Source organism: Aureobasidium subglaciale (genome assembly GCF_000721755.1).
Source record: "Aureobasidium subglaciale EXF-2481 unplaced genomic scaffold scaffold_21, whole genome shotgun sequence".
Classification (NCBI taxonomy): domain Eukaryota; kingdom Fungi; phylum Ascomycota; class Dothideomycetes; order Dothideales; family Saccotheciaceae; genus Aureobasidium; species Aureobasidium subglaciale.
The window spans coordinates 108845-128401 of record NW_013566974.1 but is presented as its reverse complement, the minus strand read 5'-3'; the positions used below and the strand labels follow the sequence as shown (position 1 = coordinate 128401).

General features: G+C 51.7%; 9 protein-coding genes across 9 annotated transcripts; 1 reads left to right on the top strand and 8 right to left on the bottom strand.

Annotated features, from left to right (window-relative positions):
• Nucleotides 1-181: 181 nt before the first annotated feature.
• On the bottom strand, nucleotides 182-859 carry AUEXF2481DRAFT_7566 (uncharacterized protein; the record flags this gene model as incomplete). The annotated part of the gene is made up of 1 exon (XM_013485468.1): nucleotides 182-859. One exon carries the CDS (start codon nucleotides 857-859, stop codon nucleotides 182-184), a length of 678 nt encoding a protein of 225 aa, XP_013340922.1.
• Nucleotides 860-1350: 491 nt separating this feature from the next.
• AUEXF2481DRAFT_420738 (uncharacterized protein) lies at nucleotides 1351-2369 on the bottom strand. Its single transcript, XM_013485599.1, has one exon. The coding sequence runs from the start codon at nucleotides 2219-2221 to the stop codon at nucleotides 1658-1660; it is 564 nt and encodes a 187-aa protein (XP_013341053.1). The 5' UTR covers nucleotides 2222-2369; the 3' UTR covers nucleotides 1351-1657.
• Nucleotides 2370-3104: 735 nt separating this feature from the next.
• AUEXF2481DRAFT_7565 (uncharacterized protein) lies at nucleotides 3105-4188 on the bottom strand (the record flags this gene model as incomplete). Its single annotated transcript, XM_013485467.1, has 5 exons — nucleotides 3105-3467; nucleotides 3555-3706; nucleotides 3773-3802; nucleotides 3874-4057; nucleotides 4108-4188. 5 exons carry the CDS (start codon nucleotides 4186-4188, stop codon nucleotides 3105-3107), a joined length of 810 nt encoding a protein of 269 aa, XP_013340921.1.
• A 536-nt stretch (nucleotides 4189-4724) lies between these two features.
• On the bottom strand, nucleotides 4725-8252 carry AUEXF2481DRAFT_47876 (uncharacterized protein; the record flags this gene model as incomplete). Its single annotated transcript, XM_013485551.1, has 2 exons — nucleotides 4725-5135; nucleotides 5178-8252. 2 exons carry the CDS (start codon nucleotides 8250-8252, stop codon nucleotides 4725-4727), a joined length of 3486 nt encoding a protein of 1161 aa, XP_013341005.1.
• Nucleotides 8253-10143: 1891 nt separating this feature from the next.
• Nucleotides 10144-11289, bottom strand: AUEXF2481DRAFT_7563 (uncharacterized protein; the record flags this gene model as incomplete). Its single annotated transcript, XM_013485466.1, has 1 exon — nucleotides 10144-11289. The coding sequence occupies one exon, from the start codon at nucleotides 11287-11289 to the stop codon at nucleotides 10144-10146; it is 1146 nt and encodes a 381-aa protein (XP_013340920.1).
• A 1665-nt stretch (nucleotides 11290-12954) lies between these two features.
• AUEXF2481DRAFT_42923 (uncharacterized protein) lies at nucleotides 12955-14754 on the top strand. The gene has a single exon (XM_013485521.1). The coding sequence runs from the start codon at nucleotides 12980-12982 to the stop codon at nucleotides 14360-14362; it is 1383 nt and encodes a 460-aa protein (XP_013340975.1). The 5' UTR covers nucleotides 12955-12979; the 3' UTR covers nucleotides 14363-14754.
• Nucleotides 14755-14880: 126 nt separating this feature from the next.
• On the bottom strand, nucleotides 14881-16473 carry AUEXF2481DRAFT_420204 (uncharacterized protein). Its single transcript, XM_013485598.1, has 5 exons — nucleotides 16302-16473; nucleotides 16135-16233; nucleotides 15942-16068; nucleotides 15566-15883; nucleotides 14881-15364 (listed from the first exon to the last, which is right to left on the bottom strand). The coding sequence occupies exons 2-5, from the start codon at nucleotides 16212-16214 to the stop codon at nucleotides 14939-14941; spliced, it is 951 nt and encodes a 316-aa protein (XP_013341052.1). The 5' UTR covers nucleotides 16215-16233; nucleotides 16302-16473; the 3' UTR covers nucleotides 14881-14938.
• Nucleotides 16474-16771: 298 nt separating this feature from the next.
• On the bottom strand, nucleotides 16772-17829 carry AUEXF2481DRAFT_91211 (uncharacterized protein). The gene is made up of 2 exons (XM_013485584.1): nucleotides 17291-17829; nucleotides 16772-17203 (listed from the first exon to the last, which is right to left on the bottom strand). Exons 1-2 carry the CDS (start codon nucleotides 17635-17637, stop codon nucleotides 16990-16992), a joined length of 561 nt encoding a protein of 186 aa, XP_013341038.1. The 5' UTR covers nucleotides 17638-17829; the 3' UTR covers nucleotides 16772-16989.
• A 29-nt stretch (nucleotides 17830-17858) lies between these two features.
• AUEXF2481DRAFT_42919 (uncharacterized protein) lies at nucleotides 17859-19531 on the bottom strand. The gene has a single exon (XM_013485520.1). It carries the CDS (start codon nucleotides 19197-19199, stop codon nucleotides 18300-18302), a length of 900 nt encoding a protein of 299 aa, XP_013340974.1. The 5' UTR covers nucleotides 19200-19531; the 3' UTR covers nucleotides 17859-18299.
• Nucleotides 19532-19557: the final 26 nt, after the last annotated feature.

Here is a 19557-nt window from a genome sequence, read left to right as displayed (position 1 = left end):
CAAAACTCCAAAATGCTGTGTAAAGATCCGAGAGAGGTCGAGAAGGACGAGAGATAGCATGAGATCGTGACGAAAAGAGACATTCGCATCATCCAGAATCGTTTCGTTTGCAATCTTCATCATGAGTGCCATCCATCGTGATAGTAGGAAAGGGGCGTGCTTTGTTTGTGGGAAGGCAAGATCATCGACTAGATCGTCTTCCTCTCATTTCATTTCTAAGTTGTTCCAATATCTCATCATGTTCGCTCACAGTCCACAGATGCGGACTGGGTGCGACAAAGGAGTGAGGTCTTCCACTCAACGTCCTGAATCTCTTGTATCTAGGTCGTTGAAGTTTTGGACGGTGAGCGCGTGGTGATGGTGCTGTAACCGGTCTATCCATTTCGTCGAGGTGGAAGTTGTTCTTGCGGCGGAGTATACGACTGCGTCGGCGATCTGCTTCCCAGCCATCAACTTCCTCATCCTCTTCTTGAATAGTGTCTCTGAGTATTGTGAGGGAAGGATGGCGGGCCGGCGGTGAAGACGATGGCGAGCCAAAGCCCTCGAGGTCATCGATGATGAGTTCAGGAAGCTGATCTTCTGATGGCGGTGTCCTAGGCGGTGCCTGTTGTGACTTCGGCGGTGACGGCGAGCGACGTGATGCTAGGAAGTTTCCCCATTTCTCCTCCAACCTGACACGGAAGTTTGTTCGTTTTTGCTCGACCTCTTCTTCAAAGGGAGAGTCGATGCCGGCATTGTAGTCGAGTTCGTCAAATGGATCGTCTTCGTCTAGCACGGGTGATAGGAAGTGTGAGAACGGATCTTGGTCTATGTCGTCTGTTGCCGGCGGTGACGGGCTTTTCCTATCGCTCTTCGACATATTGGTTGTGATTGATTGTATGTTTGGCCATGTTGTACGGCGGAATTGCTTTTGTGCTGCTGAAGAGGTGGACATCAAGGTGGAATGTAGGCAGCAACCACCAGGCAGCGTAGATGTGAGGCGGTGTTTGGAATAGGGTGTTGTAGACGTTTCAAGGTATGCAGTAGTAGTGTAGGCAGCAGAGGGTAGGAGGATGACTGGGCTGTGCTGTGACTGAAATGACAGACTTGTTCAAGCAGACAGAAGAGTCACAAAAGGAAAAACTCCTAAAAGATCAGGACTCCCGCGAACGACGTAGCCTATGACAAAGATAGACAAGACTCGAGGATCTTGCGGGAACTTGGTTAATATAAAATGGGAATATACGATAGATGAGAAAGCCAGAGCGTGGGAGGAGGGGCAACCGCCATGGGCCGGATAGCATATATGAATGACTTACCAGTCATCGACTGAAACGGTCATCTAGGAAATGGGCCTGGAAATAGGCATAACGGCTCTCCCCTTCACCGCTCACGCGAAAGGGCAGAGTAGATCAGTCCAAGGACCGCCTCCTAGACCAAGCGTCTAGCCGGCACATGATGGCGCCCGGACGTTGGGGAATAACTGGTCGCGATATGGAAAAGGGGACACGGCCCATCCCATTTCTCCTTCTGATGCGTCGGCTTGCGAGCTGCTCAAGGTCAGATGTGGGTGAAAAGGGAAGGGAGAGTCATGCCGTGCGCGACAACGCGCCCTCTGACTCTTGGCTCCTCGTGTATCTGCCCCGCCGCGTCAAGCTTGATTCATAATGATCATCATTTATGGCGAAGCACAAAAGGTAAAAAGATTACATGCATGAATAGGCAAAGCTGCAACTACGGAATACAGGGAAAGCATGAATTGACGAGCAGGACTAAGACTGGAAGATTGCGGAGAAGAGAGAAAGGCCCGGAAACGAAAGACAGTCCAGCGCCAGCGCCAACGCCAGCAGCTACTTTGATAAATTAGGCCCTCCAGTAGAGCACGCCTCGAAATCTCCCATTTGCCCTTTATGGTCTGGAAAACAAGGGATCGGACCGCGAAGAAACCCATGGTACAAGATAGGACGAATGACAGGCCCAAGAAGTTTCTCGAAAATGTTGATTCGACTGGCTCTGTTGCTGTCCAGAAGCAAACACACCGGTGCCTGAACAGCGGCCTGCACACCCTCTTCAGCAAAGCCCGTCGCACATCCCACATGACTAGTATGCCCTGCTGTGAAAAATGACCAAGAGATGCCATAGGATGGCCATGGTGGTGTGCAAGACACCGATTCGCAAGAAAACGTTCACGCATACGTCTTGCCTCTCTGATGATCTCCTGCCCATCAACGCAAACCGCCATCTTCTTGCTCCTAATTCGTACATGTCCGCAGTTCGTGATGCTTTTAAAAAGCCCTCTTCACTCCGATCTTGACGACTTTCTTTACGCAAGCCTCTTTTCATTGTTGGCTTGCAGATTACGAGTTTTTTCTCTCTCTGTCTCGCTTCGCTTATCATTGATGAAAAGTATAACAGATTGGCAAAGATGATTTGCTTTGCAGCGGTGAGTGTGGGTGTCTCTCTGCATGACACTTTCTTGCTTCGTGTGCCGTGATTTGCGCAGAAAGATTCGTGATTGCGGAGAAAGGCAGAAGAGACATGCATGCAGATCAAGACTCGAGCAAGGCATGCAGGGTCCTCGAGTCTGTCTGTCTCTCCCTTTTATCCGTTGAATTTGTTTCATCCCACCTTTTTGATGATCTCTTTTCGTGTTGCTAGTCACATACAAAGAACACCGTTTGCGATCGCGACAGACAGGACGTTTTAACAGATTGCAAATGTGATTTGCACAGCCGTTCATTTGGGGGTGGTACGTATGACCTCAATACCTTGCTATCTCCAAGTGTCTTGCGTCTTGGATGTTGTTATCGTTATCTGTGAGATGTTTTTTCACCGGTGATTTTCTCGCTCGTGACTTTCTTTGGTCTGCATGACATAGGTGCAGCTAGCCATCTTGTTGACTGCTAAGCCACCGAATCGCGCGTTTTACGGCCGGGAAGACGGGAACAAGGGAGTCACCCTGGGAAGATTATGAGATAGGGCAAAGAGATACGATGCTTCTGTCGGTGTTTGAGATCATGTCTTGACACAAGAGACTGGTGCTGCTATAAGCTACTGTTACAGGTTCGCCATCTCTCCTCCTCACGCCCTTTAAGCTGTGTCACCTTCCAGTGCGAAACATTTGTCTAAGGGCTTGAGTACTTGTAGTCGTACTGCTTCTTGGCCTCATCTCTGAGTCTCTCCAGCTCGGCGTTCTTCTCGGCAAATTCCTTGTCGTCCTTGAGCTTTTGGTTGAAGTTGTCGTTGGTATAGGGCGAAGGACCGGGGATAGCCTGACCCTTTTGGACTGCCGGGCGATCGTTGATCGACTTCCACCACTTCTCCAGGTTCGGGAACTTGCTGAGGTCGACACCCGAGAAATAGGCTAGGTTGACCCAGCTGTAGTTTGCAATGTCTGCAATCGAGTACTTGTTGCCGACGAGGTACGAGTTGGACTTGAGCTGAGTGTCCAGGATACCAAAGAGACGTTCCGTCTCACCTACGTAGCGCTATACGGCACAAAAGGCGGTCAGTATGCAGGAGCGGAACCTTGATGGAGGAAAGAGGAGGGATGTCCGGAAGCTTATTTTGCGTACCTGAGTCGGGTATGGGATTCTTTCCTTTGCCAGTCTGAAGAAGTGGTTGGCTTGACCTTGCATGGGTCCCAGACCGCCGTGCTGCCAAGCGACCCATTGCTCTTGATACGACAGCTGAGGGTCTTCCTTGAAGGAGAACTTGTTCTCGGTGTCTATATTATGCAGGTCAATATATGAGTCCAACCTTGTATCCCGTGGATCGGGCGGGAAATACTTACCGTAGTGTCTAGCCAGGTATGCGAGGATGGCTGGGAACAAACAAATCGAGTCAGCTTGCTATTGTCTTTTCGTGATTGCCATGATCGATCTTTGGACTCACCGGCACCCTCCTGGATCGCAAGGCCACCCTTGTCATGGTCGACAAGAACGGGAATGCGGCCATTGGGGCCCAACTTGGTGTACCAAGGCTCCTTCTGTGTGTTCTTCATAATGTTGACACTCTGGTAGACGTAGTCCTTGCCATAAGCTTCCTTTAGCTCTTCAAGGAAGATGGTAATCTTGTGCTACAGCCACTCGTTAGTACGTTTCGCTCTGTCGTGTTGACTCAACATACGCCATTAGGTGTGCCGAAGGTCAAGAGCTCAAGACCCTTGTTGGCAGTAAGACCAGTAGGCTCGGGTGCGTCGGAAGACATGATATTGGAGACGGGCTTTGTGATTGCTTCTGGTATAATTCGAACGAATTGACGAGGAGTAGATGCGAGACGAAGAATTGGACTGCGGAGGAACATCTGGATGGGAGAGTAGAGTGGTACAACGCGGTCGCTCAAAGATTGTGTAAGCAAATAGCTCACTCACGTCATCGACAACACATCCGGGGGAAGCTCTTGGACCCCGCAGATTATCTCCGTTGCTCCATCAGCATTCGAATCAAGGACAGGGTCAGTAACAGTCTTGGTCGCACAAGAGGATGCTGATCGTCAAGGCTCAAAACCATATGAACATTGCTCGTTACAAACGTGCCAAAATGCTACATCAATGCATGCTCTAACAATCAAGACTCAATGAGAGAAAGAAAAAAATACAAAAGACCACGCCATATCCTGTCATGCCGCTCTACCCAGGCATATCGTGTTGAGGAAATCTCGCAAACGCAAAGAAAGAATANCCNCCCCGCCGGTATGTGAATAATGCTTTTTGCCCTCTCGTCAATTCAAAAGGCCTTCTTCCATCAATCCTTGTCTTTATCCTTGTCCTTCTGCTCGTTCTTTCGTCGTAGACCTGTGAGGCCGGGTATAAAGTCCTTAAGTCGTCGTTCTCTCTCTTCGCGCTTGGCCTTTTCTTTCTTCTCTTTCTCGCGCTCTCGTCTTTCCTTTTCGCGTGCAAGGCTAGGTAGTGCGGTCGTTGTGTCAGTCTCGCTGCTAACGACACTACCATTGGCACTGCCATCGCGTTCGCGTTCCCTTGACTTGCGCTCGCGGTCTCGCTGTGGGAAATGCAGATTGAGACTTGCAGAGGTGGGGTCACGAGGGAGCGGTGCGCTACCCTCGCGCATGAATGCCGCCCCAATATTGTTGCTGTAAGAACCTGAAGCCGAGACTGATGCGGTTGATGTCCCCGGTCGCATCATCTCGAAACTGCCCTTCTCGAAATGACGACCGTTGTCATGACTCAGGATGCTTACAGCTGCTGTCTGTGCCCCTCCATCACGATCTTCTTCCCAAGACGGTGGAGGAGGGCCTTCTGTATCAGTGTTGAAGCGGCCGAGTCCGACACCTCCTACGCTGAACCCACGACCTCTCGCAGAATCGAGTTGAGAGGCTTGGTTTGTGACATCGTCGAAGGAGTCGCGCGTCGGTACATTCAGCGCGTCATCGATTCGGGCACCATTCTCAAGGAGCGACGTGCTTTGCAACTGATCTATAAGCTCTTCCCAGCGGAAGCTAAGCGCAGAGTTAGGGCGCTCAGCGCGCTCGGCACGAGATAGACACTCCTTGGTTTGAGCATCGAGTGTTCGGCACAGCCTGTGGAATGTCAACAGGTCGCCATCTTCCTTGCCAATTTGAGCTGCTAGCAACTCTGCTTCGCTGCCGTTTGTCGTGCCGTGCAGCCAGAGCTCGACCAAGCTTGCGATCTCGCGACTCTGGTCAATGAGATAAGGTAAACTGGGGAAACCTTCACGACTAGTCATAGGCAATCGTGATTGGATGGCCAAAGGAGTCGAGTATGAAGGAGGCTTCTGATTGATCATGCCATCGGGAGCAGAGATCGAACAAATGTCGTTAATGAAAGTCTTGAAAGCCTCCCTATGATCAGTGAGGAAGACATTCATCGGTTCCATCCAATGTTCTTTGCTGCCGAACGAGGCCATATTGGCAAGACCTTGTAGAGACTTGGCGATCAAAGTGAATGTTCGTCGTGCGCGAGGCTTTGGATCGTCCTTCAGAAGGCCGAAGAGCTTGGGATTGAGCACTGCTGGGCAGAAGAAGCGCAAAAACAGGAAACCAGAGACACTGCTGTAGCTGACGCTTCTCAAAAAGTCGCCGTACCTGTCCTCGGCACAAGCTCTGATGTGTCTGAAGATGACTCTCAATTCCGAAGGCGCGTTCCTGGCACTAACTTTGATTGTGTTCCAGACTGATTTGGTGCAGTTTATGAGTCTGTCCCAATTCTTCTTTAAGTCATGCTGATTGGCTACACGATTAGGGTCGACTTCACAATCGGGGTCCTTCTCGTTGATGTCTCTGATGATGGGTCCAAGGCAGTCGAGGAGATATTCTTTGCCCACTCTACGCATGTGAGAGTCCAGAGACTTGGTGAGGAGTGTGTTTCCTCGGAAGAGCAAGTTCGCTTCAAGTGTTGCGTTCTTGTTCATATCGCGAACCATCAATTCTCTCTCGCTTGCAGCAGTAACATTTGCGTCTGATTCATTGTTGCTGTTTGCCATGCGACGGGTGTACCTCATGCGAGATACTGGAGTCTCTTTGTGTACACCGTCAATCTCTTCCTCAACCAGAGCCATGATCCACTCAGTGACCTGACCAGATACTTGGAAGATGTTCAACAGCAGATCTGACAGCCGTCTCAGCTCTGTAGGAATCATCTGAGCGACCTGTAATGTGAGCTCGTTCGAGAAGTTGTGCAACAGATCGTTCAACGGCTTGTAATCCTTTGCCATGAGAATAACATTTTCTTCGGCACGAGCCTTGATCAAAATCTCGCCAACGTTCTCACCATGCTGATTCATGACGGGCCACCACTTCTCAACTTCCTTGCTCGCTTCCAATTCCTCAAGATAGATTTCGACCTTGCCGAGCTGCTGATCGTTTTGTACAGGCATAAATCCGGCAGAGCCACCAGTCGTGTGCGAGGGATCAAGCAGACCGTAAGCTTCATGTACAAGACGAAGTTCGTGTTGTTCGCGAGGGCTCGAAAGATCGGGTGGGCGACGCTTCAAAAGGACAGAGGCTGAGGTAAGGACGGCGGGCAGATCTAAGTAGTCAAACTCCTCGCGCCAGAAGGGCGCCATTGACTCATGTTTAATTTGTGTCTTGCCTCGGGTTTCACCGTCGAGATGAATCTCGACATAGTACCCGTCAGAGAGCTCTGGCTTGTTCGCAGCATTGTTGTTGTTATTGTTATTATGGCGATTCGAGTGGTGATGGTTAAACTCGGCCAGCGAACTCAAAGGAGCGTGAGGCAGCTTGGCCTCTATGACACGAATTGACAGAGCACGTTCCATGCGAAACATTTCGATCTTCTCATTGGCCATCATGTTATCGAAAGCGGTAGATGAGGGAGTGTCTGGAATAATAGCAGACTCATCTGGATGACCGTTGGGTTTGGGTCCATAGAGCTGAGGTATTGTGAAAGCTCTGAGCAGAACAAACCAGACTTCATAGAGGATACGAGTTTCCATGGATAAATATATCGGTCGGATAGCAGTCGTGACAGTGGCTCCAGATGTGTACTGAGGATATATGGCTATGCAAAAGTCGTTGTCCAAAACAGAAGGATCCAGTCTTTGAACGGCGCTTCGAGATAGTTGGGATAGTTGAACGACTGAAAGAAGGGTCGAGCCAGACTCTGCGTATAGTTTGAGCTCGCCGTTCTCACGCAAAGTGCAGGACACGCGCCTCCACCAATGCGAGCCGTAGCTCTGGAAACGCGAGGGTGAAGGTTTCAGTGATCTTGGTGTTCCGGCGTTCGTATATGAGATGTTACTGTCCCAATAAATCATGGGACCGACCTTGATGATGGGAGCCTCTTTTAGTGTCAGAGACATCTCCGAGTTGCGCCTGCTGTCAGTCAAGGTGATGCCTTGTACGACAGGAGATTGCGGTTTGGTCATCTTGTTGTTCAGACCTCTGGGACGAATTGGCTGCCAACAGAGGAGAGCAGCGAACCAAGAGTCGAAGTCTTTACGATCTTTCAGGCGAATATGCAGCTGCAAGGTCGAGTTTGGTACCGAGATGTCAAGATAGGGCATCTGGGTATCTTCATCCATGGCGGTGCGGACTTGACAGCCACGTAGATCGGGTATGAGGGTGCGTTGGTGAGGAGAGTTGACGTCGGCCTCACAGAGCAGACTGCCCGTGTCCTCCTGGATATAACAGTATGACTGGAGCCACGTCGCTGTAGTACCACGACGGAACCAAAGCGTACCTGACATGCGGCCACACAAGGTCTTCATAAGATGCAAGATCCGCCTAGCGCTAGAGTTGGGCAAGGCACCAGAGACACTGGCCGCATCCGACATTGGAGATCGGGGGCGTCTGGAGGTAGACGACGATGTGGACTGCGAAGGGTCGAAGGACGAGGTGGAGGCGAGCTGTGTAGACACACTCTCACTGCCGGAAAGGTGGAATGAGCCATGGCGTAGACGGCTGCCAGGTTGAAGCGCAGTACCAGGAGACACATCGCGTGAGGCGCTCTCATCCAGCGTCCTTGTACGGTTACGGCGGTTGGCCGAGGTGGAGGTGTATTGCAAGCGATTGCGCGCGTTGTCGGTCGACTCGCTACGGCCGAGTAATAGAGATCGAGGACTATCACGATCTCTCTTTAGGCTCGTTCTAGGAGATGAACCCAGCACGTGTCCCTCCATGTTTATCGTCGTCTCTTCTACAACCGAGTCGGGAGTGACGGTACGGATGGTGTTGTCGCTACGGACGGGACGAGGCCCTGGGAAGTGCTGTTCGCGCACTTCACTCGTTGTCTGTATGATGCTCTGTGTCACGGGCTGGGGTTGTGACATGGCGGAGCGTTCCTGGTTCAGGTACTCGTCGTACAGACTGGGCTGCTTTCGACGGCGGCTCGACTGCTCGGCCCATTTCTGGCGAGGCGCGGGTTCCATGTGAGCCCTCATGCTTTTTCCGAGTCGTCGATGGCCTCAGGCTTGCTATTCGCTCCCCGCGCAACTGGCGGAGGGAGAAGCAATCGGCGGCGTCAGAAGCGGTGCCTGGAGGGCGAGGGGGAAATGGTCGATTGGGCGAGGCGACGCGCTACAGCAGACATAGGGCCGCGATGCCTGCTGTGCGGAGCGGGTGTCCAGGTATATACGTGTATGGGGGCCGAGGGTGGAGGGAAGACTGCATGCACAAGTTTACTTTCGCCGATGGAGAATGCGTTGGCAGGAATTGATGCTGTGGTCGAGGGCTTTGCTTGACGGAGAATAGGATGGGAGATAGGATGCGTCGTCGTAGCGGTGCTTGCTGTGCTGGCGCTGGTGCTCGATGGGCGCAGAAAGCCAACGGCGCTGCACTCAAGCCTACTCGCTATGAAGACCGTAAACTGCCTTTTGCTGCGAAACGTTGCCTCTCCCCAGACCTGCTCTAATGCCTCAATGCTTGTTGACCGCTGCTTCGTTCAAGCCGGCACATGACTTTGAATGCCCGAATAAGATGCAACTAATGCTATGGCCGCCTGATAGAAAGGGCCCCGCTACTTAATTCCATTCCCTATATTGCCCTTGTTGCATCGAAGCCGCAACTTTCCAATCTTGTCCTGTCCCGCTTTTTGATTGGTCAGTCTGGGCAAAAACGGTCCAGACGCCGTCGGTGCTCGCTCGACCAACTCACTGCAACGAGGCGAGCGACGTTTCAAGTCCTCCAGGCAAACCTATCCGCGAAACATTCTCAGCAAGAAACAATCTATCTCCAAGACCAGGAATCCTCTGACATGCTTCCACCGCCTCCATCTGCGGGTCTTCTTACTGGACATCTTGCTCAAGGTACGGTAGGTACTGCTCTGCCGTGTTTCAGGTACAGTGCCGCCGTGCATCTTCCTCGCAGTCATCCTTTGCAGGCAGCCAACCAATCTCTCTTGACATGCTCAATCTCACATCATCCTGTCATCCTGGCATGCTATTCATATACAATCCATATAAACATCACAAGAGCGGGTAGACGCTTCGTTTTGCCTGTCACGTTTCAGAGCATTAACATTTGAGATTATGCTTCAGGTAGTAGAAGTATCGTCATAAGCATACCGCACATCGCACACCTTGGTAGACCAAACAGAGGGAAGAGATGGATAGATCAGAGCGAGAGGAAACAAGCCTGGAATTATTCATGAATAGAGAGAAACAAGGAGACTTGAAAAGAGGAAGAAGGTCAGCGCGCGGGGTGTGTCGGAGTGTAAACCGTTTCGTGTTAATCGTAATTGTGTCTGACTGATGATTTAAAGCCATGTCTTTCCGGACCACTATCTTCGAGACCAACAGAGCTTGCTGGATAGGGTGCTATCTTTGATGCTGTAAAGTCTCCACTGGCCGTCTTGCGCAAAGCCTGGCGCATAGTCTCAATGGTGAGCTCTCCGTGTTGATGGTTGTGAGGACCGCCGATTGGGCTTCGCACTGGGCTCATGTCGAAGCCTTTGATTGATGTTGGATTGCTCCCGATCGGTGGAGTCGTCACTTCTTGCGAGTATTGCGAAGATAATGGCGAACGCGTAGGTGATGGTGAGCGAGGTAGCGGAGGAGAGTGAGCGTGGGCGTGACTGAAGGTGCTTGCTGACATGGGAGTGTGATGTAACGAGTCCTTCGACTCTGCCTGTTCCGCCTGGACCACATCGGCGAAAGAGATGAAACTCAGTCTGCGCACATCGGCAGGATCTAGGGCGCCATAGTTGGAGGCAGCGTCGTCGAAGTCCTGCTGGTGAGAGCTGACCGAGTGGAAGCTCTCGTGTTGTGAGTCCTGTGGTGAGACAGGAAGCTGTGCGTCCAGATGAAGAGCGCTAGCTGTGCCCTCTGCGACCTTCTCGGAAGCAGGTTGATGCGCCGTGTGGGTAACAATCTCGACTTGATCCGGATTCAGGTGGCTGTCTGTGATGGCGAGGGAAGAGGCCTCGAGCACGGCAGGGATGTGGTCCTCGGTCTGGATGTGTGCCGGAATGGCGGGCGACATCTCGCTGGGTATAGACGACTCTTGTACATTGCGCTCGAAGATCTGCGACGAGGCCAGGGTCGAAGTGGATTGACTCGAAGCCAGAGCAAAGGGCAGACGCGTCGGTGAAGCTGCGACAAAGCGACTGGGCGGAGAGGGTGATGTGGTGAGAGGGTTCATGTCTGCTGGTGTAGGGCTGGACTCGGACAAGGGCGCGTCGGTAGTCGCGTCAATGGCAGCAGTGTCGGAGGACTTGTCCTTTTTCTTCCCAAGACCAAACAATCGTCTCTTGCTGGCTTTTGCTGATGAAGCTGTCGTGGGAGTTTGGGCCGAGACTGGCTGAGGATTGATAGGCGCCGTGTCTGATTGCGAACTGAAGGTCGATGTGGGAGGAGAGTGGGCACGAGCCGACATGGTGGTGGGCTTTCTTTTGTCCAAGGAGCTATCGATCAAGGATAAGGCCCTGGCACGTAATGACCAAACCTTGATTTGGCAGGAATCCGTCTTGATAATCAACGAGGAAGCTAGAAGAAGAGAAACGTGCGCACGCCTACAAGATGCCTCGTCTGTGACTTGCAGCCTTGCTCACTTGTTGACAACGGCGATACGACCGCAGCCTCGCGGATCCGCCGTCGTCATGCGCGCCCTCCTTCAGGGTCTTGGTCGATGTGATCTTTTTGCTTTTGCTAGCGAGCCTGCCGATTCAACATGCCAAACCAACACGTATGCAGGTACGACTACCTTGGGATAGACATTGAACCGTCCCTCTGAAACACTGGTCCTGTCTTTGCGAATACAACTTCATCTCGCGACCGCTCTTCGAATCCACATCTCTCACAAATCTGTGTGTGGCTCCTCATCAGACGTGTCACAATCCTCGTCATATGCCCTCGGCAGCGTTGAAATCCGCTCCGAGTGCCCCATTTGTACGCCGCGAAACACCTGGAGTCTTGCCGCCGTTCAAACTCTACCAACCACTCGTATTGTGCGACGTGTTCCATCCCACAGACAACTTGCAACTCGAGCCGTCCGAAGTTACTCCTTTCGCAAGCACATCCTTCTGGGGACTCCCGGCACCACGTGGATGCTTGGCTTCTCTTCCATTGACACCCGGATACGTACTGACGTGATGCTTGCCAATTTTGTATTCTCACATTATCACATTGAGTCAGGGTACTGCATATTGAGGACGGTCACCGGACCAAGATCCGCCAAAGATCGGGAGCACTAGCATCTCTATCCATATTTGCGGTACTCAACGTCAGCATATTTATTGGAGCGTGCTCTTGGAACGTTGCCGTGGGACCGATAACAACGAGACAGCATATCACAAGGCACCTGGCCTTCACTGCCCAAGTGACTACTTGATTGAGCCATACTACTTCCTTGCTCCTCCCCGTGTGGTCAATGCTGTCACTCTGAGCCTTTCTCGATGATCAGGGTAGAACGACGGGGAGCTGTAGCGAAGCAAAGTCATCTCCTACTTTTAAGATCTGAAGTCCAGGTATCTCGGTCCCGTTGCTCCAATTCAGATACGTTTGTGCCTTGAGAGAGCTGCAAGCGTAACAGCATTTCGCCCACAGAGGGCTCGCGTCTATTCCGTGTCTCTTCGCTTTGGACGTTGCCTAAGGCGACAATAATGCCAAGACTTTTGGCTTGTTGCATAACCCTGGCTCGATTTTCAATGTCTTTTTTACTGCACAAACTGAGGGCTGTGATAGCCACACAGGAGTCGGATGTATCTGATTCGAATGAGTCAATGTATCACATAGTATCATGGCAGTCTAACTGTCCGAGTAGCTTGGGTCATTATCCTTCACTTGAATTCGACGTCTGCTCCGAGACAAGACCCATCGCTGGACTCGATGATGCATTGACGATAAGTCCCCGAGACATGATCAAGACAAAGTGCTAAATTTTGATGTTGACCTCAGAACATGAAGTTGTGAACAGGTTTCTCAGCTTGTGATATTCGATGCGCAAATGCGTGTACACAGACATATAGTGCCCAATCGAGACTAGTCTCAAGCGACCACGCCTGCCAACTATCGCCAACAACATGACCACCATCCATGTACAACGACATCCATCAAAATCACCAAAAATGGTTTCTTCAAAACACAACACAACACTCCTCCAACCATGGCTCAGCGATCTGAAGGCTGGCTACAACAAAAGTATAACCACGCGACCAAACTACTACCTCAACTCTCCGTCTAAAACTCTAATCACAACTTCCAACCTCCACTCCCTCCATCTCGGCACCGGCGAGTCTATCCTCAAATCTTTGATCCCGTTACTAGAATCTGCGAATGAAGAAGTGGTGCTGGTTACTTGTTTTTGGGCCACTTCTGCGAGTCAGAAACTTATCAATGAGGTGCTGAAAATCTTGTCGGAAAAGGCAGTTGCTCGGGACAAGGAAATTAGAGTAAGGATATGCTTCTCATCATCGGGAATTTTACAAAAACTGTTACATCCGCAGAGTTTGGCGGGAAAGGTGTATGAGCCCGAATCATGGCAGAGTGCTCTTCAACTACCAGCACCAGAAGAATTGCAAGGTCTGGATATGGTGGTCAAGAGTATCTTTCTCTTGCCATTTTCAGTCATGCATCCGAAATTCATCATCATAGACAGGAAGATTGCGGTATTGCCTAGTTGTAACGTTTCCTGGGAAGACTGGTTCGAGGGCGCTGTTGTGTTGTCAGGAAGTGTCGTATCTTGCTTTGTGGACTTTTGGAGGGAGTTTTGGGCACAGCAGGAGGATAGGGATGAACTTCTCACCATGACTACGGATCTGGAGCAGGGGATTGATGTCACCAGGATACCGCAATCACAACCGGGAAGCTTGCTCTCGCATACAGCACTGGCCCTAGCGAACGTCACCACGATATTCCTGCCTAGCCCACATAACAGAAACCCTGGCTTTACATTTCCATGGCAAGATTACTCACCGCCGCCTCCGACACCTCTGAATACATTCTTCCTCCGCAGTCTTGCTGCTGCGGAAAGAAATGTATATATCCAAACCCCAAACCTCACGAGTCCCCCAGTACTCACAGCTATCCTACACACCCTCCAACGCGGCATCGACATCCACATCATCACCAGCGAACGCCTCATGATATTAGAACAACTAGTAACCGCCGGCACCACAACATCCCGCTGCATTTCCCGTCTTGTCTCACGCTACAACACCCTGCTTTCACCCTCCTCTTCCGATCTCGAAGCCGGTACGCGCCGACCAGGAAAGCTTTCTATCGGATACTTTGAACCTAGAAAGCAAGGAGACAGAGAACCTCGACAAAGTCATTTCAAGTGCACGATTGTAGATGAGGAGTTGGTGATTCTGGGGTCGGGGAACTTGGATAGGGCGAGTTGGTATACTAGTCAGGAGTTGGGTTGCGCGTTTTTGGATAGCGGGTTTGCTGGGAAGTTGAAGGGCGAGTTGGAGAGGGCTTTGGAGGGGAGGGTGAAGCGTGTGCTGTAGAGAGTTGGTGGTGGGAGGGAACAGTATGAGGGCTGTGTTGAGAAGATACGAGGAAGCGAGCGATGCCAAGAGGGCGAGTAAAGACCATTCATCTATAAAGAAAAAGAGAGGGAAGGAGAGAGAGGACGAAGGTCTGTCAAGACAGTAAGACGAGTGGCGAAAGACCATGAGAAAAGCAGAGATAGACCACGCATTGTGGACCCTCGACCTTATACACAGAACATACATCAAGCACTTGCTCAACCACACCATCAACTCATTTTGGCAAAGACATTTTGAACCTTTATCTTTTTGGCATGAAAAAAACCTACGAAACGAGTCTTTTTTCTTTGGTTGGACGAAACGCCGATTATACCCTGCACTCCGTCGAACCGACTCCATTCGTCCCTCGCCACTCCAGCGTCGCCTCGACAAGTCTCTTCTTTGTGTTTCTCGTCGGGTGCAAAAGGTGTTCTCGTGATAAGATATAGCCACGTTGGAAAATGGTAAGCTCGCAAAACAGCAACATGGGAACTTTTCAGTCAACATCTCCTGCTTCTCCTCCCCTTTGGATAGTTTGTTACATCAAAAAAGCATTTAAGCTCTCGACATGACGCCCCAGGCGCGGATCTTGTTGTCGGTGTAACCGGCGAAGAGGGTCTGACCGTCGGCGGACCAGGCGAGCGAGACACACTCGGGCTCTCTGCTCTTCTTGCCAACCTCGACGTACTCGGGCTTGAGCTCGTCAACCTTGCTCTTCTTCTCGAGATCGAAGATGATGATGCTCGAGGCGGTGGCGGCGCACAGCCAGTAGCGGTTGGGAGAGAAGACAAGGGCGTGGATCTCGTCACCGGCGTTGAGCGAGTAGAGGTGCTTGCTCTCGTTCAGGTCCCAGAGCATGGTGGTACCGTCCTTGCCACCGGAGGCGCAGAGGGAACCGTCGGGGGAGATGGTGACGGTGTTGATGTAGCCGGTGTGACCGATGTGGTCAGTCTGGATGCGGCAAGTGGCGAGCTCCCAAACCTGTGATTCGAAGAATTGTCAGCGCATTGTTCATCAATCGGTTGCTAGTCGTTGTGAAGTCTGTGTTATGCGAAGGATCAGGGCAAATGGGTGAATAGTTGTCTCATGGCGGTAGATGGCCGCTCTGAAGTAGCAAATACAATTATGCAATACATCATGTCGAAGGGAGAAGTGCGATGTGGGGAGGGAGCTGCAACGAACCTTGACGAGCTTGTCCCAGCCAGCGGAGACGATGACGGGGTTCTGGGGGTTGGGCGAGAAGCGGACGCAGGAGACCCAGTCGGTGTGGCCCTTGTCGGTGATGGTGTACTTGCAGTCACCGAGGGTGTTCCACAGCTTGATGGTGCGGTCACGCGAAGCGGAAACGATCTGGCGGTTGTCGGCCGAGAAGGAGACGGACAGAACGTCGTTGGTGTGGCCGACAAAGCGGCGGGTGGTCTGACCGGTGGAAAGCTCCCACAGGCGGAGGGTCTTGTCCCAGGACGAGGACAGGGCGTAGGCACCGTCGGAGGAGATGACCTGTTTGTAGGTCAGAGGGCTTGTTCGAACTGCTTAACGACGGCGGATCTTATCATACACAGTCGGAGACAATGTGCGAGTGACCGTGAAGGCTGCGCTTGGGGTAGCCGTATGAGGTCTCGTCGCGGGTCAAGTTCCAGATGATCAGGGTCTTGTCGCGCGATGCCGACAGGAGCATGTTGGGGCTGAACACGAGGCAATCAGCATCTCTGCCTCTCTGTATAACTCTCTTTCCTGCGAATGGTGCTCACTTCTCAAGCGAGGTAGCCAGGCTGGTGACCCAGCCGGAGTGGCCCTCGAGGGTGCCGCGAAGAACAAGTTGCTCGGCCATGTTGACTTATGGAGGATCGCTGCAGCTCAATTGTTAATCTGGGTGTCCTGTTTCGTCGCGCGCTTTCGCTGCAGAGTGGTTGCTGACCTGACGGAGTGAGACGTGGGCGATTGACTGGCGGCTACGAAGATCCGTTCAGTAAAATTGATGCAAAGGACGACCAGACGCTTGCTTGGTGCGTCGAAAATCCGTGCCGAACTTCAACCGTGTGCTGCATGTCCAGAAACTAGCGTCCCCGGTCCCGCCAAGCCAACCAACCATCATCTCGATAATCTGGACCTTTACATGTTCAGTTATCCGATCTTGACTGATCATGGCGGAGAGTGGAATCATTCCTATGTGATAGTCACACCGTTGGCGAAGAACACCCGGACACGCCGTTGTTCTTTCCAAACCAAAACTTGCGCAAGCTGCTGAAGGAAGGCACCCTCACGAAGCGTCGGCTCGCAGTTCCAACACCAGCACTTGAATCACCACTCGCTGCAAACCCATCCTTACGGTTCAGCACACAACAGACATATCGTTCTTGCTCTCAATACGCATGAGTTGCCGGGTCAAGTATCGAGTTGATCGTCATCAACGCTGTTCTTAGCTTGCTCTGCCTGCTATCTCAAGTCCTCTTGTCCTTTATCCTTTGGTTTCCCCCAATGTCACAATTCCTGTCCCGAGCCATTGATTCTTCCTGACCGTTCTCCCATTCCCATTGTCTGATGCGAGAATCTGCTTGTGTGAACTTCCCCTTGACTTCTCCTTTTCTCCGAGATCCACGCTTCATTCATGCTTCTCTCAATCTCCGTTCCTCATTGTACTCCTCCTTCGTCGCTGTCTTCCCCTTCCCGATTTCCTTAGCTCTGGACTCGTCCTGCGCCAGAGACTCAGCAGCAGTCTCCTTTATCAGACTTCTGAGAGCAACGGCCGCTCCCACAGCACAAGCCCCGCATTTGGCTCCCACGAACCCGGTACCTTTGCACCCCTGGCAGGGGATCTTACTGTTACATCATATCAGTATCTGCTCAAGCACATGTCAAATAGACCGCGAGGACCGAGTGTCTGGGAAAAACAAGGGTGTTGCCTACGTTCTCAGCACATGACCGGCGCATAGTCTGCACGTGGAGATTCTCGTGCCGTTGATGCAGCCGTGGCGAGGATCTCTCGGTCGCAGCACCGAAGGCTTTGCTGTCGCAACCGAGGAAGGTTCAGTTGTTCTTACTGTGGTAGTAGAAGCAGATAAGGACGCAGAGGTGATGCTTTCGAGAGCAAAGATGAGGTCAGGGTTGGTCGTCATGGTGGATGTGTGGGTGTGGTATGAAGCAGACACGAGTGATGAGTATGTGTGTCTGTGCCGTAGTTGAAGGAACAAATATCGTAGTATGCATATATGCCAGAGCGGAGGAAAGAAATGGCATGCTGGATTCAGGCGCATGTTGACCAGACCGCCCGTGACTATCGTGACAGACTAGATGCGAGAGAGTCACATTCAAGGAAGAGTAGTTTGCACGTGGAGAGGCTAAACGTTTTAGCATGTACCGTTCCACGTGCGAGCATGCGCAAAGGTCATGTCCATCTGATCTTGCTTTTCGTTCCCTCAGAATCTAATGCAAGTTCATGATATGGCATAGGCAAATTCTCATGTCGATATGGAATGTCGTTTTTAACTTGATGATTTGTGAGAGTCTGTGGAAGCTATTAGTCTGAAGTATACTGATGCAAGGGACGCGGTCTTGGGCTACTTTATAAATGCTTTGCACGCCTTCGAAGTCTATCTCCTGCGCTTCCCCCGAATTGTCCCATCTCCCGAGGGACGTATATCTTGTTTCTCAAGGTCATTTGCGTATCACTACAGGTTAAAATAGATTGTGGCCATGGTAGGCATGACACCAGGAGCTGAATCGAAGACTTTGATTAATTGGGAAAGTATCCATCCAAAACGAAAATACATAACATGGGATATCGAGCAAGTAAAGGATAGTAAGCCATATTCACAAAAAGAAGAAGAGTAATCGCACAAGAAGCAGAAATCAGCCTACGCAAGACGATAAAGGGAGATCGGGGCCCTCTCTTGGCTTCCCAGTCATGGAGCGTCAGTCAAGGCATCTCGACTGGGGAAGCTAGCGGAAGCTGAAGCTGACTCGAGAAGACCGCACCTCTCGCATCGCAGAGTTTCTCATTGGCCTCAAGCTCGGCGATACTTTGCAGTGGCTGACTTCCAGCATTGTCGCCACGTATCGTTGGTGCTGATGTTGTGCTTTCTGCAAAGCTATGGTCGCTCATACTGCTGGGACTTCGGATTTCCGGATCTGCCATGCTCCCGCGGCTTCGACTGTGCATGAGAGATGTGCGTGGCGAGGTGACTGTGAGGTTGCTGGCCGCACTGGTTCCTGTAGTGAGACCGCTGGCCGTGCTGGTTCCTGTGAGAACCGAACCACGACGATAATTGTCTCGGACTTTCTTGTCGTCTGCCAGATCTGCCTTGACGACCAGTCGCTGAACGAGAACATTGTGGGCCTTGTTCAGAGTCTTCTTGACAAAGCTCGTGAGGAAGATGTTGCAGCTCATGTCAATATCTTCGCGTAGATATAGTCCTTCTCGAGGTATGCCCAGATGGCCGTGTCCAAGTTCAATGACTTCGCGCTCTTCCCCAGGTTCGTTGCCGCCAATGCTCCATTTCTCTTTAATCTCGAGACCAGCAGGAGCGTAGACATGAGTTTGCAGAGCGCGTGGTAAATCGTGGAAGCAGGCCTTGTAACTGACTTGGCCTTTGAGGCCAGGAAGATATGTGATGCGATCCGTGAGCTCGTACCAAATTGCGTGGAACTCGTCGGCTGGTGCGGTGGAAGGAGGTTTGCATTTCTCGTGGCGAATGACCAAAGGGTTCAGCTCGATCATCTCGCTGTGTGAGTGTAGCATCGCGACGGCTGTCTCCCGGCTCACGGTGGGAGGTAGCGGTGTCACGACCGAGTATATGCTTCGTTTCCAGAGGACCATTGTGTCTTGCGATTGATGTTCCGGACGGAGAGGCGATGCGTAACAAGCTGTCTTCAGGTCGGAGTCGGCTGAGTCGGAGAGTCGAGAGGGCGCCTGAGCGAGGGATCAAAGGCGCATTGATCTATCAGACGCAGAGCTTACGTGTGGCCGTATGCAAGTAGTTTTTGCAACCAATGTGTCGCAAGACATGGGCGGACCCAGCTTATCTACCAAGCCCTCCATTCGGTCATGCAACGGTCGCAGCCGCAACTGTCATGATTTCGACCACAGGTGACAGGTCAGACTCCTTCTGGTTCCCCGTGTCTCACCAAAAGCGGTCGAGATGGCTTCGCTCGAGGGCCGCTTGAAGGTAAACTCT

Excerpts from the sequence above, each read along its gene's own strand:
- AUEXF2481DRAFT_420738 (XM_013485599.1), bottom strand. The coding sequence starts at position 2,221 with ATGGCGGTTTGCGTTGATGGGCAGGAGATCATCAGAGAGGCAAGACGT.
- AUEXF2481DRAFT_42923 (XM_013485521.1), top strand. The coding sequence starts at position 12,980 with ATGGTTTCTTCAAAACACAACACAACACTCCTCCAACCATGGCTCAGC.
- AUEXF2481DRAFT_420204 (XM_013485598.1), bottom strand. The coding sequence starts at position 16,214 with ATGGCCGAGCAACTTGTTCTTCGCGGCACCCTCGAGGGCCACTCCGGC. Across the intron at positions 15,884-15,941 it reads CGCACATTGTCTCCGACTGT|GTCATCTCCTCCGACGGTGC; the intron begins GTATGATAAGAT and ends ACCTACAAACAG. Across the intron at positions 15,365-15,565 it reads GCTGGGACAAGCTCGTCAAG|GTTTGGGAGCTCGCCACTTG; the intron begins GTTCGTTGCAGC and ends TTCGAATCACAG.
- AUEXF2481DRAFT_91211 (XM_013485584.1), bottom strand. The coding sequence starts at position 17,637 with ATGCGCCTGAATCCAGCATGCCATTTCTTTCCTCCGCTCTGGCATATA. Across the intron at positions 17,204-17,290 it reads GCCGGTCATGTGCTGAGAAC|TAAGATCCCCTGCCAGGGGT; the intron begins GTAGGCAACACC and ends ATGATGTAACAG.
- AUEXF2481DRAFT_42919 (XM_013485520.1), bottom strand. The coding sequence starts at position 19,199 with ATGGTCCTCTGGAAACGAAGCATATACTCGGTCGTGACACCGCTACCT.